This window comes from Entelurus aequoreus, linkage group LG05 (assembly GCF_033978785.1).
Source record: "Entelurus aequoreus isolate RoL-2023_Sb linkage group LG05, RoL_Eaeq_v1.1, whole genome shotgun sequence".
Taxonomy (NCBI): Eukaryota; Metazoa; Chordata; class Actinopteri; order Syngnathiformes; family Syngnathidae; genus Entelurus; species Entelurus aequoreus.
This window is the reverse complement of record NC_084735.1, coordinates 14,922,584-14,948,578: the sequence shown is the minus strand read 5'-3', so window position 1 is coordinate 14,948,578 and position 25,995 is coordinate 14,922,584. Positions and strand designations below refer to the sequence as shown.

The following is a 25,995-nucleotide window of genomic DNA, read 5'->3' as shown; positions in this document are numbered from 1 at the left end:
CCACGAAAGAATTACGTCCGCCACAAATAAAAAAATATTTTTTATTTTATTTTTTTATTATTATTTTTTTTTTGTCCAGCTTCTCAGGCAAATCATATAGTTGATGTAGATGCCCATATAGGCTGTTCAGATTTACTTTACAAAAGAGAAGTGTAGGATACTTCTCTTGTTGCCATATTTGTATTTGACCACTACTGTTTTCTGTTTATTTGTTACTGACTGTGGCAGGACACCTCTGCCTCTGTTTCACTTTATGTTGCTGGTAAATAATATGGTTGTAGTACTAGGCTAAAGTTAAATTATTTAGTATGCACTAATTAAAGGGGCAGAGCTTTAAGAGACATTTTAGCTTTTATATTTTATAAGATATATTTTTTGTAAGAACCACAATTAATAAATATATTTCAGTGAATAACTTATTGTTCACATCTGTATATAAATATGTACATAAAGTGTTGTAATTATATTGTAAAATGGATGGATGGATGGATGGACGTTTAAAACAAAACTGTTATTATTAATTAGTAAGTATACATTTTTTGAGCCTTTTTAGAGAAAATCATATCATTGTAGTAAATTATGCACATTAGTCGATGATGTCATGGTGACCACGCCCATAGCCACGCCCCCACCGCCACAGGTATCTTGGCAGTTTATGGGAAACACTGTACATGTTAATAACATAAAACATATCACGTTAATAACATAGAAATTGTAATAGTTGGACCAAACATTTTGACAGTTGGGAGTTCAGTTATGATTACTAACATGGTAATTACGTGTTAATAACAAAACTTAATACGTTGATAACATAGAAATTGTAATAGTTGGATCAAACATTTAGCTGCAGAAACGAATGGGACAAGTTTGGGGCGATTTTGACAGTTGGGTGTTCAGTTATGAATAATAACATGTTAATTACATGTTAATAACATAAAAACTAATAGTTGGACCAAACATTTTGCATCACAAATGAATGGGACAAGTTTGGGGAGATTTTGACATAGTTGGGGGTTCAGTTATGGACAAGTCACCACCTCATCACAGACTGGAAAAAATGCCCCTCTTAAAAAGAGTACAAAAAAATAATACACTTTTATTTTGCTGGTGGTGGGCGGCATAGCTCGGTTGGTAGAGAGGTCGTGCCAGCAACTTGAGGGTTCCAGGTTCGATTCCCGCTTACGCCATCCTAGTCACTGCCGTTGTGTCCTTGGGCAAGACACTTTACCCACCTGCTCCCAGTGCCACCCACACTGCTTTAAATGTAACTTAGATATTGGGTTTCACTATGTAAAGCACTTTGAGTCACTAGAGAAAAGCGCTATATAAATATAAATTCACTTCACTAAATTCACTGGTAATGAGCAAATTATATTTAAGCTTTAACAACGTAAAAGTGATCTTGAAATGAAGCAAAAGTTATTGTACTTGAACTAGAAATGAGAAATATACACTTGGTGAGATTTTGAGTTTTTTGCCTCCATACCGACGGGGAGGCGGGGTTTAGGGTAGCGGGGGTGTATAATGTAGCGTCCCAGAAGAGTTAGTGCTGCAAGGGGTTCTGGGTATTAATTCTGTTGTGTTTATGTTGTGTTACGGTGCGGATGTTGTCCCGAAATGTGTTTGTCATTCTTGTTTGGTGTGGGTTCACAGTGTGGCGCATATTTGTAACAGTGTTAAAGTTGTTTATACGGCCACCCTCAGTGTGACCTGTATGGCTGTTGATCAAGTATGCATTGCATTCACTTATGTGTGTGTAAAATGTAAAATATGTTATGTGACGGGGCCAGGCACGCTGTTTGTATGGAGGAAAAGCAGACGTGACGACAGGTTGTAGAGGACGCTAAAGGCAGTGCCTTTAAGGCACGCCCCCAATATTGTTGTCCGGGTGGAAATCGGGAGAATGGTTGCCATGGGAGTGGCACTGAAATTCGGGAGTCTCCCGGGAAAATCGGGATTGTTGGCAAGTAAGCCCTACGTCCGTGTTTTACCAGATATGTACCGCTCCGTACAGCGGCGTTTTAAAAAGTCATTAATTTGACTTTTTGAAACCGATACCGATCATTTCTTATATTCAGTGTTTCCCACACATTCATTTATTTGTGGCGGCCCGCCACGAAAGAATTACGTCCGCCACAAATAAAATAAAAATAAAAATAAAAAAAACATTTTTTTATTTTTTTTTGTCCTGTCCAGCTTCTCAGGCAAATCATATAGTAGATGTAGATGCCCATATGGGCTGTTCAGATTTACTTTACAAAAGAGAAGTGTAGGATACTTCTCTTGTTGCCTTATTTGTATTTGACCACTACTGTTTTATGTTTATTTGTTACTGACTGTGGCAGGACACCTCTGCCTCTGTTTCACTTTATGTTGCTGGTAAATAATATGGTTGTAGTAGTAGGCTAAAGTTAAATTATTTAGTATGCACTAATTAAAGGGGCAGAGCTTTAAGAGACATTTTAGCTTTTATATTTTATAAAATATATTTTTTGTAAGAACCACAATTAATAAATATATTTCAGTGAATAACTTATTGTTAAAATCTGTATATAAATATGTACATGAAGTGTTGTAATTATATTGTAAAATGGATGGATGGACGTTTAAAACAAAACTGTTATTATTAATTAGTAAGAACACATTTTTTGAGCCTTTTTATAGAAAATCATATCATTGTAGTAAATTATGCAAATTACTCGATGATGTCATGGTGACCACGCCCATAGCCACGCCCCCACCGCCACAGGTATCTTGGCAGTTTATGGGAAACACTGATATTACATTTAAAAGCATTTATCGGCCGATATTATTGGACATCTCTAGACAGAAGCAATTGATCGTGTCTCAGAAGCAGCCAATAATGTGTCAAGTTTGAAGTCACGTGACTGCAAAACAGCATAAAAAAGTCAGTTACCTGGATCATTAACACTTCAATGATGTTTTCAAACTATAGAAATGATTCCAATGGTTAAAATGTGGAGTGTTTCATGGCGCGTTGTCTTTCTTTCAGGGCCAGGTCATGTTCCGCAACGGAGAGCGCATGGGCACCATCAAGTTCAACCAGTTTCAAGGTAAACAGTCACATGTTCGTCTGCGGTGGATGGGAGAAAATCCCCTCTGCAGGTTTCAGAAATCTTGCAGAAAAAGCCAAAAAAAGGAATCATCCGTGCTCCCAGAACAATCGCATTGTTGTGGTGCAGTCTAGCCATTTAGCATAACTCGCTTACGTCGCACATGATGAGCTTGGATCGCGACCAAGTGGACTCGGATATATATATATATATATATATAAACATTTTTTTAAAAAGGCTCAGAGTTGGCGTGTCCGCTTGTGGAAAATGGAGGCTAAAGAGTTTTGGTTGTCCAAATCCAGTCTGGTTGGAACACTTTGAGGAGGCCAATGGAGGAATGTTACGTTATGTTCAGAACAGGACATGTTTCAAGCAATAAGTGTTAAATACCCTAAGTTCTGGACTATAGAGCGCACCGGTGTATAAGCCACACCCACTACATTTGAGAAGAAAACTAAATGAGTTGCAGATGGCTATAAGCCACAGTTGTGAAATGACTTATTTACACAGAAATATTTTGTAAATCTTTATTTACATACCTTAATTGTTTCCAAACGTTGTCTGTGACACGGCAGTAAAACGGTGGATCAAACAAAACAGAAGTCATGGTCATGGACCCACTATATACGGAAGCTAGCTCTCTAATCAGCTAAACAGACTCAATAACTCCACGGTGACGTTTTGGTGAATTTACTGAGGAATCTGTGAAGGTGAAACAATACAAAAAGAATGCCGTTGTAAGTTAATAACACTGTGGAAGTGGCTTCCTAGCAGGTTCCGCTGATCACACGTCCACAGGAATCAGGCGTTCAGAGTTGAACAAGGTCATCATCAATGATTTCAATATTTGACTTTTCAGTCCGTGTCATTCCTCTCCAAACTCTCCAAGCCCTTCTTCTCCTGCTGTTCCCGACCGCTACTGTTAAAGACAACGGGTGACTAGACAACTCGTACCACCTGGGAAATCTAATCACCTGTACAGCTGTGTCTCGCCGTCGGCACTGCCACGCCCCCGTCTGACGGTGCTCTGTCCTCAGCACCATGGACAGAGGCGGTGACCTCCGCTCCTGCAGGCAGCGCTGGCCACACCTCCCTCCACAAATACTAACACAGACACTCGTAATTGTTTAATGCTATCGCTGTATTACATTACGATAGCACGTACAAATATGCATGAAAACACTCCTACAAACATCACACATGGCACGCATTTTAAGTTTCTACTAGGGTTGTACGGTATGTACTAATATAGTATAACGGTACTAATTAATCAAAAACGGTACTATACTCTGTTTGGTAGGTACCGGATCACGCGTCGTCGTCACATTGCCGGTTTTACAATCAGAGGAGCATGTTGGGCAGCGCACACACACAGAGTACTTACAAGCAGACACAGTGTGTAGACAGAAAAGGGAGAATGGACGCATTTTGGTGTAAAAAGTAAAGATAAAGGTGAAGTTATAACACTGAAACACCCTCAGGAAGAGCTGCTTTAAGACATGGCTAGCAAGTTAGCGGCTAATGTCCATCCGCAGTCGGCAGTGTTTTAGCTACTTCTAAATCACTAATCCTTGTCTCCATGGCGACAAATAAAGTATGTTTCTTACAAGTACCGTTATCACTGGAGGAGGAGGATTCGCTAAACATGCTTCACTACACACCGTAGCTCACCGGCATCGCAATGTAAACAAATGCCATGGGTGGATCTACACCTGACATCCACTGTAATGATACCAAGTACAAGAGTGTATCTAGTCCATACTACTATGATTACATCTATATTATTTATCGTCACAAAATCTTTTTTCTTTTTAAAAAAACATCAAAAATCATATTATTTTCATAAAGTCAGGAAATACGTCCCTGGACACATGAGGACTTTGTATATGACCAATGTATGATCCTGTATCTACTTGGTATCGGATCGATACATAAATGTTTGGTATCATCCAAAACTAATGTAAAATATCAAAGAAGAGAAGAATAAGTGATTATTACATTTTACCAGAAGTGTAGATAGAACATGTTGAAACAGAAAACAAGCAGATATTAACAGTAAATGAACAAGTAGATTAATAATCAGTTTTTACAGCTTGTCCTTTATAATGTGTACAAAATAATAGGTGCATAAATGACACAATATGTTACTGCATACGTCAGCAGACTAATTAGGAGCCTTTGTTTGTTTACTTACTACTAAAAGACAAGTTGTCTAATATGTTCACTATTTTATTTAAGGACTTAACTGCAATAATAAACATATGTTTCATGTACCCTAAGATTTGTTGTTAAAATAAAGCCAATAATGCCATTTTTTTGTGGTCCCCTTTATTTAAAAAAGTATCGAAATACATTTTGGTACCAGTACCAAACTATTGGTACAAACCTAGTTTCTACAACAAAGATTATTGTATTTTGGGGCAATTTTGGTCAAAAATGTGTTGCACCACTCTGCTAAAAACATTTATTTACAAAATTAAATCAAATCTACAAATTAATGGAACAAATAATCGATAGAAAAAAAAACCTCTCCTCATCGATCCTAATTTGTGTACGCACATATGGTTTACAAGTAGGGATGTCCGATAATGGCTTTTTGCCGATATCCGATATTCTGATATTGTCCAACTCTTAATTACCGACACCGATATATACAGTCGTGGAATTAACACATTATTATGCCTAATTTGGACAACCAGGTATGGTGAAGATAAGGTCCTTTTTTTAAAAATGTATAAAATGAAATAAGATAAATAAATTAAAAACAATTTATTGAATAAAAAAGAAAGTAAAACAATATGAAAACAGTTACATAGAAACTAGTAATGAATGAAAATTAGTAAAATAAACTGTTAAAGGTTAGTACTATTAGTGGAGCAGCAGCACGCACAATCATGTGTGCTTACGGACTGTATCCCTTGCAGACTGTATTGATATATATTGATATATAATGCTTACGGACTGTATCCCTTGCAAACTGTATTGATATGTATTGATATATAATGCTTACGGACTGTATCCCTTGCAGACTGTATTGATATATATTGATATATAATGTAGGAACCAGAATATTAATAACAGAAAGAAACAACCCTTTTGTGTGAATGAGTGTGAATGGGGGAGGGAGGTTTTTTGGGTTGGTGCACTAATTGTAAGTGTATCTTGTGTTTTTCATGTTGGTTTAATTAAAAAAAAAAAAAAATACCGATAATAAAAAAAAATGATATCGATAATTTCTGATATTACATTTTAAAGCATTTATCGGCATCTCTATTTACAAGTCAATGTTTGCATGGTCTGCGCTGTGCAAAAGTCCAAAGATGAAAGTAGGCGATGGAGGAAGTGAAGACTGAATGACAGTCTGCCTCCCGTGCTGCTGTTTGTCTGACAAGGTCTCCCGGCGGGAAAACACTCCAAAATGTTGCCTTTAGCATTCATGGTGTTTGCTTGTTTGCCCTCCTCTTCATAGCTCCTCTTTATTGCCCGTCTGCTCTCCTTGAGGTGAAATAAAGGGATAATTGAAACCATATAAAAGAAGAAAAGCATATTAAAAAGCATATTAAACTGCAGCACGTTCCTTAAATGATGCGAGTGCTTTATTATCTGTTATGGATATGTTCTTGTTTTGTCTTTACCCCCAGCCTCTAATTGGGAACTACTTCTTTGTTTAGTCCAAGTCGCCCATCAAGCATAATTGTGTGTCTTTGTTGGCAACAGAGGGTCAGGAGGTGAAGGTGGGGGAATACAACGCCATCGCCGACGTGCTCGACCTCATCAACAACTCCATACGCTTCCAAGGTAAACACACCTGTTGCTTACCTTTAGCCAAGATGTGTAGAAGAAGAACATTTTATTACAAAAACATTTGGGCGTAAATGGCCTACTAACTAACTGATGGACAAACAAGAGGCCCAGGGAATGTTCTGGAAATGAGTTAAATTGTTCAAGGACAAAAGCACACAATAGAAAGTGTAATGTTACGAGAAGAACCCTGCAGAATATTGTTTAATACAGGGGTGCCCACACATACTTTTCAATTGACTACCTCATTCTTATATATCATTTATATTTGTATTTATGTTGAAAGAGATGTTTTTGTTAACAAGTTAAAGGTGTTTCATGATAACACAAGCATGTTTAACACATACAAAGCCCAAAAGCAGTGAAGTTGTCACGTTGTGTAAATGGTCAATAAAAAGAGAATACAATAAATCCTTTTCAACTTATATTCAATTGAATAGACTGCAAAGACAAGATATTTCATGTTCACACTGAGAAACTTTGTTATTTTTTGCAAATATTAGCTCATTTGGAATTGGATGCCTGCGAGATGTTTCAAAAAAGCTGGCACAAGTGGCAAAAAAGACTGATAAAGTTGAGGAATGCTCATCAAAGACTTATTTGGAACATCCCACAGGTGAACAGGCTAATTGGGAGCAGGTGGGTGCCATGATTGGGTATAAAAGCAGCTTCCATGAAATGCTCAGTCATTCACAAACAAGGACGGGGCGAGGGTCACCACTTTGTCAACAAACCAAAGACTATAAAAATGGGACCCATTACCTCCCTGCTTGGCACTCAGCATCAAGGGTTGGAATTGGGGGTTAAATCACCAAAAATGATTCCCGGGCGCAGCTACGCTGCTGCCCACTGCTCCCCTCACCTCCCAGGGGGTGATCAAGGGTATGGGTCAAATGCAGAGGACAGATTTCACCACACCTAGTGTGTGTGTGACAATCATTGGTACTTTAACTTTAACTTAACTTAAATGCCTGAGCAAATTGTTGAAGAACAACATTTCTCAACCAGCTATTGCAAGGAATTTAGGGATTTCACCATCTACGCTCCGTAATATCATCAAAAGGTTCAGAGAATCTGGAGAAATCACTGCACGTAAGCCATGATATTACGCACCTCGGATCCCTCAGGCGGTACTGCATGAAAAAGCGGTGTGTAAAGGATATCACCACATGGGCTCAGGAACACTTCAGAAAACCACTGTCAGTAACTACAGTTGGTCGCTACATCTGTAAGTGCAAGTTAAAACTCTACTACGCAAAGCCAAATCCATTTATCAACAACACCCAGAAACACCGTCTGCTTCGCTGGGCCCAAGCTCATCTAAGGTGGACTGATGCAAAGTGGAAAAGTGTTCTGGGGTCTGACGAGTCCACATTTCAAATTGTTTTTGGAAACTGTGGACGTCGTGTCCTCCGGACCAAAGAGGAAAAGAACCATCCGGATTGTTCTAGGCGCAAAGTGTAAAAGCCAGCATGTGTGATGGTATGGGGGTGTATTAGTGCCCAAGACATGGGTAACTTACACATCTGTGAAAGCACCATTAATGCTGAAAGGTACATACAGGTTTTGGAGCAACATATGTTGCCATCCAAGCAACGTTATCTTGGACGCCCCTGCTTATTTCAGCAAGACAATGCCAAGCCGCGTGTTACAACAGCGTGGCTTCATAGTAAAAGAGTGTGGGTACTAGACTGGCCTGCCTGTAGTCCAGACCTGTCTCCCATTGAAAATGTGTGGTGCAATATGAAGGCTAAAATATGAGAAGGGAGACTGTTGAACAACTTAAGCTGTACATCAAGCAAGAATGGTAAAGAATTCCACTTCAAAAATTTGTCTCCTCAGTTCCCAAACCTTTACTGAGTGTTGTTAAAAGGAAAGGCCATGTAACACAGTGGTAAAAATGCCCCTGTGGCAACTTTTTTGCAATGTGTTGCTGCCATTAAATTCTAAGTTCATGATTATTTACAAAAAAAATAAAAAATTTCTCAGTGTGAACATGAAATATCTTGTCTTTGCAGTCTATTCAATTGAATATAAGTTGAAAAGGATTTGTTGTATTCTCTTTTTATTTAACATTTACACAACGTGACAACTTCACTGCTTTTGGGTTTTGTAGATTCTGCACTTTACATTTGTTAAAATCTCAAAGTGCTACAAAATATTTAAAAAATTATAAATAAATAAATAAATAAATAAAAATTTAAAAATAGAAAGTTAGAATATATAATAAAAAAATAAAATAAAATAGAAGAACAATAGTGAAGTGTTTGGAACGTGTATGCAGTTACAATGTTTACACTTTCACATGCTAACATGCTACTCTTTTCTGTCTCCAAATAATTTCCCACACAGTTGTTCACATTCCTTTGTCAATCTTTAACACGACGACTGTACAGTTTACTTCAAGACCAGTCAACGGCATCATGAAGAGGACATAGAAATGCTGCTAACAGTACTATGCTAACAATAACATATTTACAGCAGACATTAATAAATATAACAAAATATTAACGGCCAAATACCTGTTAAATTAGCTTTAAAAACCTAGCATGTTAATGTTAGCGTGCTTAAATGTTAGCCGACATGCGTCCACTTCCAAAATATATTACTGTACCTGAAAAATGTGTTTTAAATGCTAAATAACATGCTCTTGTCACATGCATCAAGTACCAAAATATGACTGAGGTGCATACTTACAAAATTAGCTTTAAAAAAAAAAAAAAAGCTAGCATGCTAACAGGTATCATTTGTCAAGTAACAAAAAAGTTGACGCTGAGGTTGTTTTACGGCAAAATTAGTTTAAAAAGTTAGCATGCTAACAGTACTATGCTAACAATAACATGCTTACAGAAGGCATTAATGACAATACTAAAATATAAACTGCTAAATACTTGTTAAATTAGCTGGAAAAGCTAACATTTTAAGGTGTGAGGTGTGTACTTGAAAAATGTGTTTAAAATGCTAACATGCTCTTGTCACATGCATCAAGTACCAAAATATGACTTGAGGTGCATACTTACAAAATTAGCTTTAAAAAAAGCTAGCATGCTAACAGGTATCATTTGTCAAGTAACAAAATATTTGACACTGAGGTTGTTAAACTGCAAATTAGCTAAAAAATTTAGCATGCTAACAGTACAATGCTAACAATAACATGCTTACAGTCGGCATTAATGACAATACCAAAATATAAACGGTTAAATTAGCTGGAAAAGCTAGCTTGTTAATGTTGGCATGCTTAAATGTTAGCCAACATGTGTCAACTACCAAAATATATTACTCTGAGGTGTGTACCTGAAAAATGTGTTTAAAATGCTAACATGCTCTTGTCACATGCATCAAGTACCAAAATATGACTGAGGTGCATACTTACAAAATTAGCTTTAAAAAAAAGCTAGTATGCTAACAGGTATCATTTGTCGCGATCTCTGGCTCCCACTCCAGCTCCAACTACTCGTCTCATCACGGCTGTGTGCAGGGTAAATAGAGATGTGTGTGCAGGGTAAATAGAGATGTGTGTGCAGGGTGAATAGAGATGTGTGTCCAGGGTAAATAGAGATGAGTGTCCAGGGTAAATAGAGATGTGTGTCCAGGGTAAATAGAGATGAGTGTGCAGGGTAAATAGAGATGTGTGTCCAGGGTAAATAGAGATGCGTGTCCAGGGTAAATAGAGATGCGTGTCCAGGGTAAATAGAGATGCGTGTCCAGGGTAAATAGAGATGCGTGTCCAGGGTAAATAGAGATGCGTGTCCAGGGTAAATAGAGATGCGTGTGCAGGGTAAATAGAGATGCGTGTCCAGGGTAAATAGAGATGTGTGTGCAGGGTAAATAGAGATGCGTGTCCAGGTTAAATAGAGATGCGTGTCCAGGGTAAATAGAGATGTGTGTGCAGGGTAAATAGAGATGCGTGTCCAGGGTAAATAGAGATGAGTGTCCAGGGTAAATAGAGATGTGTGTGCAGGGTAAATAGAGATGTGTGTCCAGGGTAAATAGAGATGAGTGTCCAGGGTAAATAGAGATGTATGTCCAGGGTAAATAGAGATGTGTGTCCAGGGTAAATAGAGATGCGTGTGCAGGGTAAATAGAGATGCGTGTCCAGGGTAAATAGAGATGCGTGTCCAGGGTAAATAGAGATGCGTGTCCAGGGTAAATAGAGATGCGTGTCCAGGGTAAATAGAGATGCGTGTCCAGGGTAAATAGGGATGTGTGTCCAGGGTAAATAGAGATGTGTGTCCACGGTAAATTGTGTGTCCAGGGTAAATAGAGATGTGTGTCCAGGGTAAATAGAGATGTGTGTCCAGGGTAAATAGAGATGCGTGTCCAGGGTAAATAGAGATGCGTGTCCAGGGTAAATAGAGATGTGTGTCCAGGGTAAATAGAGATGTGTGTCCAGGGTAAATAGAGATGTGTGTCCAGGGTAAATAGAGATGTGTGTCCAGGGTAAATAGAGATGTGTGTCCAGGGTAAATAGAGATGCGTGTCCAGGGTAAATAGAGATGTGTAAGGCTGCCGTCGATCGGCCAAGGAGGAGAGAAATAAAAGAAGTGCCGCGTCTGACCACAATAACTCCACGGCCATGATGCTGAGCCGGGAGGAAACAGGAAATGGGCTCTCGGATAGCCGGGCGTCGCTGGTTACCCCACTTTCATGTCACTTCTTCTTCTCTCCTCAGGCGTGGAGCCGCCCAAAGATCGTACAATCGTGCGTAAGGAGCGGCGGCACATCAACGTTCCACTCTACAGCATCCTGTCCACCATCACCATCCTGGGCATGCTCATGGCCGGGGCCTTCCTCTTCTTCAACATCAAGAACCGCAACCACCGGTACGTACTGGGAAGTACTCCACGCCACAAGTGTGGACTGACGCTGTGGTCTTTGTCCTGGCAGACTGATCAAGATGTCCAGTCCCTACATGAACAACCTCATCATCTTAGGAGGCCTGCTCTCCTACGCCTCCATCTTCCTCTTCGGGCTGGACGGAGGTTTTGTGTCGGACAAAGAGTTCGAGACTCTCTGCACGGTCAGTTCCATGTCGTCGTACTAATGATCTGTTTTCTGGCTCCATAGTGCGCAGCTAAGTTCTTTATAGGAAAACTGCACATTTGGGGGGAATTTTGCCTATCATTCACAATCACACTGCAAAAAGTCAGTGTTAAAAAAAATTTCAAAAATGAGGGTATTTTATTTGAACTAAGCAAAATTATCTGCCAATAGAACGAGAACATTTGGCTTGTCAAGACTTTCCAAAACAAGTCAAATTAGCTAACCTCAATGAATAATAATAAATAATAATAATAGATTTTATTTGTAAAAAAAAAAGCACTTTCCATTGAGTAAACAACCTCAAAGTGCTACGGTGTATTAAAAAAAATAAAAAGATAATACAAATAAAAACGAAAAGAGCCTAATAGTTAGAACTAGTATGCATATATATATATAAATATATATATATAAAAAAAGGCTTTTCTAAAAAGAAGGGTTTTTAAGCCTTTTTTTAAAAGCATCCACAGTCTGTGGTGCCCTCAGGTGGTCAGGGAGAGCGTTCCACAGACGGCGGAGCAGAAACATTTTGTAAACATTTTTTCCAGTTTATTGGGGTAAGGACTCCTTTTTTGTCAAAATAGCTTGGTTCTACGTGATACATTTACAGCGTCAAGTCACTTTCATCTCACTTCCTGTTACTACAATATATATATACTTGCAGTGTGTATATTGTACATATTACATATTGTTATGAAGGTGTCTGTTACTACATTATATATATACTTGCAGTGTGTATATTGTACATATTACATATTGTTATGAAGGTGTCTGTTACTACATTATATATATAATTGCAGTGTGTATATTGTACATATTACATATTCTTATGAAGGTGTCTGTTACTACATTATATATATACTTGCAGTGTGTATATTGTACATATTACATATAGTTATGAAGGTGTTTGTTACTACATTATATATATACTTGTAGTTTGTATATTGTTTTTATTATTATTCTTCGGTCAATCGTCAACAAAATAAACAAACAGTTGTACATTCTTAAATTGTACATATTACATATTGTTATGAAGGTGTCTGTTACTACATTATATATATACTTGCAGTGTGTATATTGTACATATTACATATTGTTATGAAGGTGTCTGTTACTACATTATATATATACTTGTAGTGTGTATATTGTACATATTACATATTGTTATGAAGGTGTCTGTTACTACATTATATATACTTGCAGTGTGTATATTGTACATATTACATATTGTTATGAAGGTGTCTGTTACTACATTATATATATACTTGCAGTGTGTATATTGTACATATTACATATTGTTATGAAGGTGTCTGTTACTACATTATATATATATACTTGCAGTGTGTATATTGTACATATTACATATTGTTATGAAGGTGTCTGTTACTACATTATATATATACTTGCAGTGTGTATATTGTACATATTACATATTGTTATGAAGGTGTCTGTTACTACATTATATATATATACTTGTAGTGTGTATATTGTACATATTACATATTGTTATGAAGGTGTCTGTTACTACATTATATATATACTTGCAGTGTGTATATTGTACATATTGTTATGAAGGTGTCTGTTACTACATTATATATATACTTGCAGTGTGTATATTGTACATATTACATATTGTTATGAAGGTGTCTGTTACTACATTATATATATACTTGCAGTGTGTATATTGTACATATTACATATTATTATGAAGGTGTCTGTTACTACATTATATATATACTTGCAGTGTGTATATTGTACATATTACATATTGTTATGAAGGTGTCTGTTACTACATTATATATATACTTGCAGTGTGTATATTGTACATATTACATATTGTTATGAAGGTGTCTATTACTACATTATATATATACTTACAGTGTGTATATTGTACATATTACATATTGTTATGAAGGTGTTTGTTACTACATTATATATATACTTGTAGTGTGTACATATTACATATTGTTATGAAGGTGTCTGTTACTACATTATATATATATTTGCAGTGTGTATATTGTACATATTACATATTGTTATGAAGGTGTCTGTTACTACATTATATATATACTTACAGTGTGTATATTGTACATATTACATATTATTATGAAGGTGTCTGTTACTACATTATATATATATACTTGCAGTGTGTATATTGTACATATTACATATTGTTATGAAGGTGTCTGTTACTACATTATATATATATATTTGCAGTGTGTATATTGTACATATTACATATTGTTATGAAGGTGTCTGTTACTACATTATATATATACTTGCAGTGTGTATGTTGTACATATTACATATTGTTATGAAGGTGTCTGTTACTACATTATATATATATTTGCAGTGTGTATATTGTACATATTACATATTGTTATGAAGGTGTCTGTTACTACATTATATATATACTTGCAGTGTGTATATTGTACATATTACATATTATTATGAAGGTGTCTGTTACTAAATTATGCTGTAGTTATTACCGATATTGTTTGTCGCTGATTTAGCGCCTGAAGATGAGTTAACAAAATAAGGTTCCTGGCGCCACAAGGCTCCTATGTTAATGGATCACACAAAGTTCCGTGATGAGACATTGTCGATAGCTGGATGAGGATATGATAAACGGGCTGAAAATGTGCAGAAGGCAAACAGACTTTGGTATCTTTAGCAAGCATTAGGCGTCCATCCGCCCTCAGGTGCCGACTGAGGATTTATTACAGAGGACGTGACGCCTCCGTGATGGAGTCCGTAGGAAGGTGTACGTTTAAAGACACAGTGTAGTTATATTTGGCTCTGCAAGGCTATTTTAACCAACTCTGGAAACAGATCTGATCCACATTACTGTGAAGTGTGACGGGCGTGTGGCCGGCTGCCACTCCACACCACCCCACAGCGTGATGGCACTTTGAAGGAGCACTATTTTGGATTCCTCTCAAAAGAAAACCGTGACGCTTTGTTCTTTTTTTGGGTGCGCTTCACTGACGCGCCTGTCGTCCCTGATAGGTGCGGACGTGGATCCTCATCGTCGGCTACACCACGGCCTTCGGCGCCATGTTCGCCAAGACCTGGAGGGTGCACGCCATCTTTAAAAATGTCAAGATGAAGAAGAAGGTATTTGACATTTGTTTGTTTAAATGTTTCATTTTACTGCACTGAGGAGACACATTTTTGAAGTGGAATTATTTCCCATTCTTGCTTGATGTACAGCTTAAGTTGTTCAACAGTCTCCCTTCTCATATTTTAGCCTTCACATTGCACCACACATTTTCAATGGGAGACAGGTCTGGACTACAGGCAGGCCAGTCTAGTACCCACACTCTTTTACTATGAAGCCACGCTGTTGTAACACGTTGTTTGGCATCGTCTTGCTGAAATAAGCAGGGGCATCCATGATAACGTTGCTTGGATGCTCCAAAACCTGTATGTACCTTTCAGCATTAATGGCGCCTTCACAGATGTGTAAGTTACCCATGCCTTGGGCACTATTACACCCCCATACCATCACACATGCTGGCTTTTACACTTTGCGCCTAGATCAATCCGGATGGTTCTTTTCCTCTTTGGTCCGGAGGACACAACGTCAACAGTTTCCAAAAACGATTTGAAATGTGGACTCGTCAGACCACAGAACACTTTTCCACTTTGCATCAGTCCATCTTAGATGAGCTCGGGCCCAGCGAAGCCGGCAGCGTTTCTGGGTGTTGTTGATAAATGGCTTTGGCTTTGCATAGTAGAGTTTTAACTTGCACTTACAGATGTAGTGACCAACTGTAGTTACTGACAGTGGTTTTCTGAAGTGTTCCTGAGCCAGTGTGGTGATATCCTTTACACACGGATGTCGCTTTTTGGTGCCTGAGGGACCCAAGGTCCGTAATATCATGGCTTACGTGCAGTGATTTCTCCAGATTCTCTGAACCTTTTGATGATATTACGGAGCGTAGATGATGAAATCCCTAAATTCCTTGCAATAGCTGGTTGAGAAATGTTGTTCTTAAACAATTTGCTCAGGCATTTGTTGACAAAATGGTGACCCTCGCCCCGTCCTTGTTTGTGAATGACTGAGCATTTCATGGAAGCTGCTTTTATACCCAATCATGGCACCCACCTGTTCCCAATTAGCCTGTTCACCTGTGGGATGTTCCAAATAAGTCTTTGATGAGCATTCCTCAACTTTCTCAGTCATTTTTGCCACTTGTGCCAGCTTTTTTGAAACATGTTGCTGGCATCAAATTCCAAATGAGCTAATATTTGTAAAAAATAACAAAGTTTCTCAGTGTGAACATGAAATATCTTGTCTTTGCAGTCTATTCAATTGAATATAAGTTAAAAAGGATTTGCAAATCATTGTTTTTATTTACCATTTACACAACGTGACAACTTCACTGCTTTTGGGGTTTGTACTATGTTCGATAAAATGAGGAGTTAAGAATAGATTCGGTGTCCAAGTAGTCTACTTGAAGTATCTTCAATGAAGCACTTGAACTGATTTGAAAACAGCAGATATGATCTCTTTGATTGGCCAAGTGATGTAAAAAAACAAGATGCAGACCCTAGTCGTGGTATTTCTGGAAGCTTCCTCCTTTCCCCCCTCGCCCGTGAAGCAGCGAGCGTGGGTGGATGAGAGGGACGGATCAAAGAGCTGGAAGGATTGAGGGCGAAGTGGCAGAAGGAGGAAGAAGGCCAAGCAGGGCATGGAGGCAGCCAGGCCAGAGAGCAAGACAAAGTGGCGCATATGGAGGAGGAAAAGTAGGCTTGGAGGCCAGGAATGTTCCAGGACTAACAAAGCAAGATCAAAGCTACGTTCAAGACATCACTGCTGATTGCTGGACCTGTCATGATCGCTTTCTGGAACAGTGTTTTTCTACCACTGTGCCGTGAGATACAGTCTGGTGTGCCATGGGAGATTATGTAATTTCACCTATTTGGGTTAAAAATATTTTTTGCAATGCAGTAATTATAATCCGCAAATAATGTGTTGTTGTTGAGTGTCGGTGCTGTCTAGAGCGTGGTAGAGTAACCGTGTAATACTCTTCCATATCAGTAGGTGGCAGCAGGTAGCTAATTGCTTTGTAGATGTCAGGAACATGGTTTGTCGTGATCACAATATGCAGGTAAAAAGGTATCTAACGCTTAAACCAAAATTAAACAAAAGGCATTGAAGCTTAGGGATAGCTATGCAAAACGAAGCTAAAACTGAACTGGCTGCAAAGTAAACAAAAACAGAATGCTGGACGACAGCAAAGACTTACTGTGGAGCAGCAGACGGCGTCCACAAAGTACATCCGTACATGACAATCAACAAGTTATATTGTAAAACTTACAAACGTTGCTGGGAGTGATGAACAGTGTTGGGTTAGTTACTGAAAACCAGTAACTAGTTACAGTTACTAGTTACTTTATTTCAAAAGTAACTCAGTTACTAACTCAGTTACTTACACCAAAAAGTAATGCGTTACTGTGAAAAGTAACTATTTAGTAACTTCTGTTTTATTTTATTTTATTATTTTTTAAAGCCCCCATTAATGCCCTTATAGCCTCCATTTCAGTACTGTTATTGCAGTGGAGAATAATACAATGTGTTGATCAACTTGACATGCATTTGCATCACTGAACTCTGCTAAGCAATGTGGTCTACATACAACATACAAAGACAAAGATATGTTTCAAAGGGCCAATTTGTTTCAGGCCAGAACAAATTGACAAAACTATTTGAAATAGCTGCAACATAACATACATAAGTAACAAACAGCAATATAACAACATAGCTGTAAAGCAAGGAAGGCACATACTACATACACAAAGCCTAACCAGGCGTTTTTTTCTCTCAAGGAATTGTGAAATAAAATCATGTCTGAAGCCCAGAACACTCTACACATTTCCCCAGTTTTAGTTTAGAAATAAGGAAAGATTGGCCTGGCCCACTAGCATCCTTCTTTATGTTTGTGAACTTTATAGTCTATACATTTAGAGTGATGTGATAATCAAACACTCTAGAAGTCTAGAATGAAAGAGTATTTAAGAGAATTGACAGAGTGTGTACCTTCAGTGCTGAATGATGAGCAGAGGCAGAGTTTGGAGTGTCTTCTATAGCTCGCTTTCCATGTTTATGTACTCACTGTCCACTGTGTCCCGGAACTTGGAAAATGTTTTCGTGCCATTTGCCGTTTGACACCAGCTATCATGCTAATTAGCTGCCTGAAAGCGGGTGACTCCACTGTAGAAATAGCCTGCATGTCTTCTAGCACATACGCTGCAATGGCTCTATCAATGTTGTCCTGGCTAGCAGTGCCTCTGTGAAAATCCTTAGGTGGAGGTGAAGTGGCATCGGAGTCTGTCTCTCTCTTTACTAGCTTCGTTGAAGCATGTTGCTTTTGTAGCTGTTTCAGCAGATTTTAATTGCTGTTTTGGGCAGTAGATGGGATCTTAAATCCAAGACACAAATTACATTTAACTAAAATGTTCTTTTCTTTGTGCTCGACAAAAGAGAAGTAGTGAGAATACCTCCATGTTAAGAAACTCGACTTTGGCTCCGCCATGATGTCTTGTTAGTAAACACAGACACGCCCCCACACACACACAGAGCGCGCCTCTTCTGCAGCGCTGCAATAAAACACACTCAGATCTTCTCAGTTTCTAGCCGATACTACATAAAAAATAATGTAAAATAACGTAGTAACGGTATCTGAGTTACTGAATATAAAAAATAACGCGTTAGACTACTAGTTACTGCCGAAAATAACGGCGTTACAGTTAGTCCCAACACTGGTGATGAATGAAGAATCCAGACGAGTAGAAACGCTATACGAAACGGCCCTTCTACCGAAGTTGAAAGCTCTAAAAAGAAGTGCACTGCAGCAGCTGCAGTGACTGAACTTGTCCAAAAGATGGCGCCACGGCACAAACAACACCTCTTCAGTGTCTTTTTTTAATGTATTTTTTTTAAACGATTTCCATTATTAGCCGCACCATTTTATAAGCCGCAGGGTTCAACGCTTAGGAAAAAAGTAGCCGCTTGTAGTGGTGAAATGACGGCATGCGTGCTAGCATGTCTTCCAAAGGCATGGTTCCACTCTGCAGGTTGCAGCCACCTTTAAGCAACACACACCTGACCTTTCCTTTGAACCGCCGTTCCAGCCCGTCAAACGGCGTTATAAATAAAGATCACAAACCAGCCACGGCTTTCATCCCTCCAAAGTTCACGCCACAAAAGAGGAGCATTATTACTCCACGTGCGGCAGTTGTTCATGGCGGCTGATTGGTGGGCGATACGTGTCATGTGACGGCCATCAAGAGGAATGTTGTGACATACTAATAAAAGTGTCTCCTCCCCTTCCTGCAGATCATCAAGGACCAGAAGCTGCTGATCATCGTTGGCGGCATGCTGCTGATCGACTTGTGCATCCTCATTTGCTGGCAGATTGTGGACCCGCTGAGGAGGACCGTGGAGGAGTACAGCCTGGAGGTAAGTACACACCGCCGTACAAGACACTCCCACCATTGCATTTGGAGCACCAGCAGACAAAATGTCCGCCTCGGGCCCTTGTGCCATCTGCCTTCTTGTGGTGAGTATTTTTGGGTTAGGATGTGAGCTTCCTGTCCTGAGCCCCCGGCCAGACTTTTGCCAGCTTGGGCGCGTGACGTTGGCACGCTGGCCTGCTGGCAAAGACGCTTCCCCAAAGAAGCGCAAAATGGGAGTGAACTCCACTCTCGGATTGTGATGCTAACAGAGCTTCTGCGTCACAAGTTAGCTTACAAAGTCTCTGTCTTTGTGACGCATGTTAGCATCACTTGTCACTGCAACAGAACAGGAATCCAAAAATGTTCCACCAAACACGTTTTGTTTCTTTTCCAAAATGGGAACAAACATCACACACCATCACATGCTAAAATGCTAAAATTTCTTCTGCGTCACAAGTTAGCGTAGAAAGTTGCTTTCTTTGTGACGCATGTTAGCATCACTTGGCACTGTAACAGAACATGAATCCAAATTTTTTTTACCAAACATGTTTCTTTTCCAAAATGGGAACAAACTTCACACTCTATTACATGCTAAAATGCTAACATTGCTTCTGCGACACAAGTTAGTGTAAAAAGTCATTTTCTTTGTGACGCATGTTAGCATCACTTGACACTGTAACAGAACAGGAATCCAAAAATGTTCCACCAAACACGTTTTGTTTATTTTCCAAAATGGGAACCAACTCCACTCTTGAACACAATGCTAAAATGCTAATATTGCTTCTGCGTCACAAGTTAGCATATGAAGTCCCTTTCTTTGTGACGCATGTTAGCATCACTTGGCACTGTAACAGAACATGAATCCAAAAATGTTCCACCAAACACGTTTTGTTTCTTTTCCAAAATGGGAACAAACTTAACAATTTATCACATGCTAAAATGCTAACATTGCTTCTGCGACACAAGTTAGCTTAGGAAGTCTCTTTCTTTGTGACGCATGTTAGCATCACTTGGCAACGTAACAGAACAAAAATCCAAAAATGTTCTAACAAACACATTGTTTGTTTTCCAAAATGGGAACAAACTTTACATTCAATCACATGCTAAAATGCTAACATTGTTAGCATACAAAGTCTCTTTCTTTGTGACGCATGTTAGCATCACTTGGCACTGCAACAGAACAGGAATCCAAAAATGTTCCACCAAACACATTTTGTTTCTTTTCCAAAATGGGAACAAACTTCAAACTCTATCACATGCTAAAATGCTAACATTGCTTCGGCGTCACAAGTTGGCGTAGGAAGTCGCTTACTTTGTGACGCATGTCAGCCTGTCTTAGAGATCACTTTGTGTGGTCAGAAACGCTTTGAATGAGTCAGAACTCTCACAACATTGATTTTGATTTATTCATATTTTTTTGAGCAATGGCACTTTTAAATAAATAAACAGCTTTGTGGCTCACCTGTTTGCTCTCTAAGTTCACTTTTTAATAGTATTTATAGAATGTGCCGCGGGCCGTTGGACCCCCTGATCTAATGCTTTGTCACAGTGGTTTTTTTGTGCCACCTGGTTAATTAGCGAGCGAGCTAGTTCTTTTCCCATGCTAATGTTAGCGAGTCTTTTGACGTAATAGTTTAAAACTGGTTTGTTTTGCTCACCTGGGGAGGTTTTCTTTCGTCTTCTGGTTTTCTTCCAGCAGAAATGAGACAGTAGACATTAGCGTCTTTCCCTAACAACCTCTGGGAGGTTATTAGAAGGTCTCTGCAGTAAAACCCCCTGGGTCTGAACCCTGTTTTTTATATTTCCTTTTCATCTTATTTCATGTTTGTTGCCAACATTCCTGCAGGGGACCGCTACCCACGAGCTAGTTTGGACTAGCATGTGTTCTTGACGTCAAATGGGAAGTGAAAAATAGCTGCTGAAGTCCACTAGGAGGTTTATTTGGGTGCATCTTATTTACATTCTCATGTGTGCAAGGGCAGACATTTCCTTTTGCTACATTAGCACTATCTTGCCTGGCGCTAGCATGCTAGTTGTTAGCATGTTAATATTTCAGCTAGTTTGTTAATATGAAAATGTTTATACTGTACATGTGTTGTAGGGACACAATAGAACTGCCTTAATAATAATATTAATAATATATTTTATTTGTAAAAAGCACCTTACATTGAGCAAACAACCTCAAAGTGCTACAGTGTATTAAAAAAAAAATAATAATAAAAAGATAATAAAAATAAAAACTAGAACAGCCTAGTAGCTATAACTAGTATGCATATATCTAAAAAAAAAAAAAAAAGGCTTTTTTAAAAAGAAGGGTTTTTAATAGGGATGTCCGATAATGGCTTTTTGCCGATATCCGATATTCCGATATTGTCCAACTCTTAATTACCGATACCGATATCAACCGATACCGATATATACAGTCGTGGAATTAACACATTATTATGCCTAATTTGGACAACCAGGTATGGTGAAGATAAGGTCCTTTTTTAAAAAATGAATAAAATAAGATAAATAAATTAAAAAGATTTCTTGAATAAAAAAGAAACAATATAAAAACAGTTACATAGAAACTAGTAATGAAAATGAGTAGAATTAACTGTTAAAGGTTAGTACTATTAGTGGAGCAGCAGCACGCACAATCATGTGTGCTTACGGACTGTATCCCTTGCAGACTGTATTGATATATATTGATATATAATGTAGGAACCAGAATATTAATAACAGAAAGAAACAACCCTTTTGTGTGAATGAGTGTGAATGGGGGAGGGAGGTTTTTTGGGTTGGTGCACTAATTGTAAGTGTATCTTGTGTTTTTTATGTTGATTTAATTAAAAAAAACAAGAACAAAAAAAAAACGATACCAATAATAAAAAAATGATACCGATAATTTCCGACATTACATTTTAAAGCATTTATCGGCCGATATTATCGGACATCTCTAGTTTTTAAGCTCTTTTTAAAAGCATACACAGTCTGTGGTGCCCTCAAGTGGTCAGGGAGAGCGTTCCACAGGCTGGGAGCGGCGGAGCAGAAAGCCCGGTCTCCCATTGTGGTACTTAAGTACAGTCTTGCCCGGTGCTAGCATGCTAATTGTTAGCGTCTGAGTATTTGATCTAGTTTGCTCTTCTAAAAAAGGTCGTACATACATACATGTCATGATATAAGGACACTGTGGAACTGCCTGGGCACATTTGGTACTAAAGAACTACATGCTAAAATGCTAACATTGCCTCTGCGACACAAGTTAGCGTAGAAAGTTGCTTTCTTTGTGACGCATGTTAGCATCACTTGGCACTGTAACAGAACAGGAACCCAAAAATGGTAGAACATTTTTGAAAAAAACACGGAAAAACTCTTGGCACTTTTGGTACATTAGCACTATTTTGCCTAGCACTAGCATGCTAGTTGTTAGCATGTTAATATTTCATTTAGTTTGTTAATATGAAAATGTTTATACATGTGTTGTAGGGACACAATAGAACTGCCTTGTCACTTTGTGGTACTTTAGCACAGTCTTGCCGGGTGCTAGCATGCTAATTGTTAGCGTATGTGTATTTTATCTACTTTGCTCTTCTAAAAGTGGTCATTTTGTAACAGTAGGAATGATTTGTGTTTATGTTGCACACAGACGTATTTGAGTGATGGACCAGAAGCCATATTGAGTGTGGCGCTACCTGTGTGTGTGTGTGTGTGTGTGTGTGTGTGTGTGTGTGTGTGTGTGTGTGTGTGTGTGTGTGTGTGTGTGTGTGTGTGTGTGTGTGTGTGTGTGTGTGTGTGTGTGTGTGTGTGTGTGTGTGTGTGTGTGTGTGTGTGTGTGTGTGTGTGTGTGTGTGTGTGTGTGTGTGTGTGTGTCAGGTTCAAACACCGATGACATCTATTAAACAGACAAGAAGCGTGGAATTAAACAGAGACAGGATTCAATTTAGCTCAATGAGGAGAAATGTCTGGGCCGTACTCTTTGTACAATCTCCCACCACGCTCTGACGAAAGATTGTACGCCTCCTCTTTTATTTGGACTTTCCCTGATTACATAGCAACAGCTGTTTCTAGGGGAGGGGGGTCGTAAACAGCCGTCGCCCTTGGTCACAAAACAGTTCAAAGAAAAGATGCCTGGAGCTTGCATCAGGTCCTGCTTCCTCTCTGCTTTGTAGATCTCGGGTCAAGACAAAATCTTCCTGTGGATTACAGTACATCAAAGAAACTGACACTTTCATGTCGCTTCCCATCGCACACAGTGGAGTTTTATAAGCCTTTTGCTTGGTAAGATCAAAGATAGCTTTTGTCTGCTTGCCGGGAACTCATTGAAACACAACATTTTGTGATAACTTAGATACAATTATTCTGACTGTGTGTGTGTGTGTTTAGTATGCTTGCACGGTATACCGTTACTAGAATAGTATCGCGGTACTAATGAATGAACTACTACACCAACAAAAAAGTTGTCTAGTATGCTCACTAATTATTAAGGCCAAATTTGTTCTTCGATTGCAATAATAAACATATGTTTAATGTACCCTAAGATTTTTTTGTTAAAATAAAGCCAATAATGAAATTTTTTTGGGGTCCACTTTATTTAGAAAAGTATCCAAATAGATTTTGGTAACGGTACCAAAATATTGGTATGGGGACAACCCTAGTGTGTAGTGTGTATTATATACATATAAAGAACCAGTGAGGTCCAGTTTGTAGTCAAGGAACAGAAGGAACTGAAACATTTTTAAGATGGATATCTTTTAATGACACGCAAACACGGCAAATAGAGACCTGTCAGCCACAGCAACGTTACGGATTATTGTTACCTCAATTTTTCACTTTTTTGAGTGGATTAATATTGGCCTGTGGATTAATGGATCGCCAGGAGGATGGTTGATAAAGTGCGTTCACTCCAAACTGACTTTTGAGGAGGAAATATTGTTGTTTTACAAACTCTTGTGTAGACTTAGAGACTTAGACTTCCTTTGTCAGGTTCAAACACTGATGACATCTATTAAACAAGACAAGAAGCAAGGAATTAAACAGAGACAGAATTCAATTTAGCTCAATTGAGGAGAAACGCGTAGACACTGTACTCGTCCCGCGTTCTGACGAAAGATTTTACGGCGCCTCTTTTATTTGGACTTTCCCTGATTACATGGCAACAGCTGTTTCTAAGGAAGGGGGGTCGTAAACAGCCATCGCCTTTGAATACAAAACAGTTCAAAGAAAAGGTGCCTGGAGGGAGGTTAGGCCCTGCCTCCTCTCCGCTTTGTAGATCTCGGGTAAAGACCAAATCTTCCTGTGGATTACAATACATCAAAGAAACCGACGCATTCATGTCGCTCCCCATCCTACACAGTAGAGTTTTACAAGCCTTTTGCTTGGTAGGATCAAAGACAGCTTTTGTCCTCTCGCAGGGCGAGCTGAACTCAATGTAACACAAAGTTTTGTGATAGCTTAGATACAATTATTCTGACATCCTTTTATTGTCATTCAAATTTGAACTTTACAGGACAGATAAGAACGACATTTCGTTGCATTAGCTCATGGTAGTGCAGGATAAAAGAGCAATAAGGTGCCGATATAAATAAATAGATTATGTACAGATAAATATATTGCACTTTTGCATATGCATCCACGTTTATGGATGTATGTTATATTGTCTTTATATTCCAGCCAGTTAATCCGTTTTGGGGGGAAATTGAGGGGATTATTATGATGCGTTCAAGAGTCCTACGGCCTGAGGGAAGAAGCTGTTACAGAACTGCGGAACCTCTTTCTAGAGTCCAGCAGTGAAAACAGTCCTTGGTGGGGGTGGGAGGAGTCTCTGCAGATTTTTTCTGAGCCCTGGTCAGGCAGCGGCTTTTTTTGCGTGTGGTGTTGCTTCCTTATTTGTCATTATTCCAAGCTGATTGTCATGTGTAGAATCAGAATCAGAATACATTTATTGTCATTGTATGGAAACAACAAAATTGGACATCAATCCAGCTCAGTGCTTTTAAAACAAACCTACATAAAATAGTCTTAAGAGAACAACAATAATTAAAGCTGCAAGCAGCGTTAGTCGGGTCCGCATTTTGGCAGGTGCTAGTCCTAATTAGATCGCAATTTCCGCCAGTCCTGATGTGTGTAAAAAGTTTGGTGAGTTTTGAAGTATTTTAAGGCGGTCAAATTACAGCTCAAAGAGGCAAAAATTATTTTTTTTATGAAACTTTTGTTTTGAAGGGGTGATTGCTAACTACATGTTGATTTTTGCTGAAGGATGTCAGTGTATGAAATCTAGCTGTAAGTCAGACCTACATAGAGGTTTTTGTTGCATGTCTCTACGATATTCGTACTGGGAGTTAGAGGAAGTTGTGTCTGTGTTTTTTTCCTAGGTGCTGCGGCACAGTGGTTCTTTTCTTTGAAGGCTCGTAAAATCAAAACGGTAGCACGAATCAAAACGCCGTCGTCAACTTTTAATCAGAAAGGTTCAATCTCTCTCCTGTAGTATTTTGAAGGCGAAACGACAAACGCGCTCAGAGGAGATAATGTTTGATGTTTGGTGACCGGTTTTAACAAAAATTTTGTTTTGAAGGAGGGATTGCAAACTTCCTGTTGATTTTTGCTGAAGGATGTCAATCTATGAAATGTAGGT

The 25,995-nt window shown here is 38.7% G+C and overlaps 1 protein-coding gene across 4 annotated transcripts in view; it reads left to right on the top strand.

The window, feature by feature from the left end:
* The window catches only part of gabbr2 (gamma-aminobutyric acid (GABA) B receptor, 2), a 353,468-nt gene that overhangs the window by 236,757 nt on the left and 90,716 nt on the right, over positions 1-25,995 (top strand). For all 4 annotated transcript variants that reach the window (XM_062047202.1, XM_062047203.1, XM_062047205.1 and 1 more), the window contains 6 exons: positions 3,014-3,074; positions 6,792-6,872; positions 11,548-11,698; positions 11,763-11,895; positions 14,925-15,032; positions 19,261-19,383. In XM_062047202.1, coding sequence (XP_061903186.1) covers positions 3,014-3,074; positions 6,792-6,872; positions 11,548-11,698; positions 11,763-11,895; positions 14,925-15,032; positions 19,261-19,383 — 657 coding nt within the window. The remainder of the gene's footprint in view (positions 1-3,013; positions 3,075-6,791; positions 6,873-11,547; positions 11,699-11,762; positions 11,896-14,924; positions 15,033-19,260; positions 19,384-25,995) is intronic.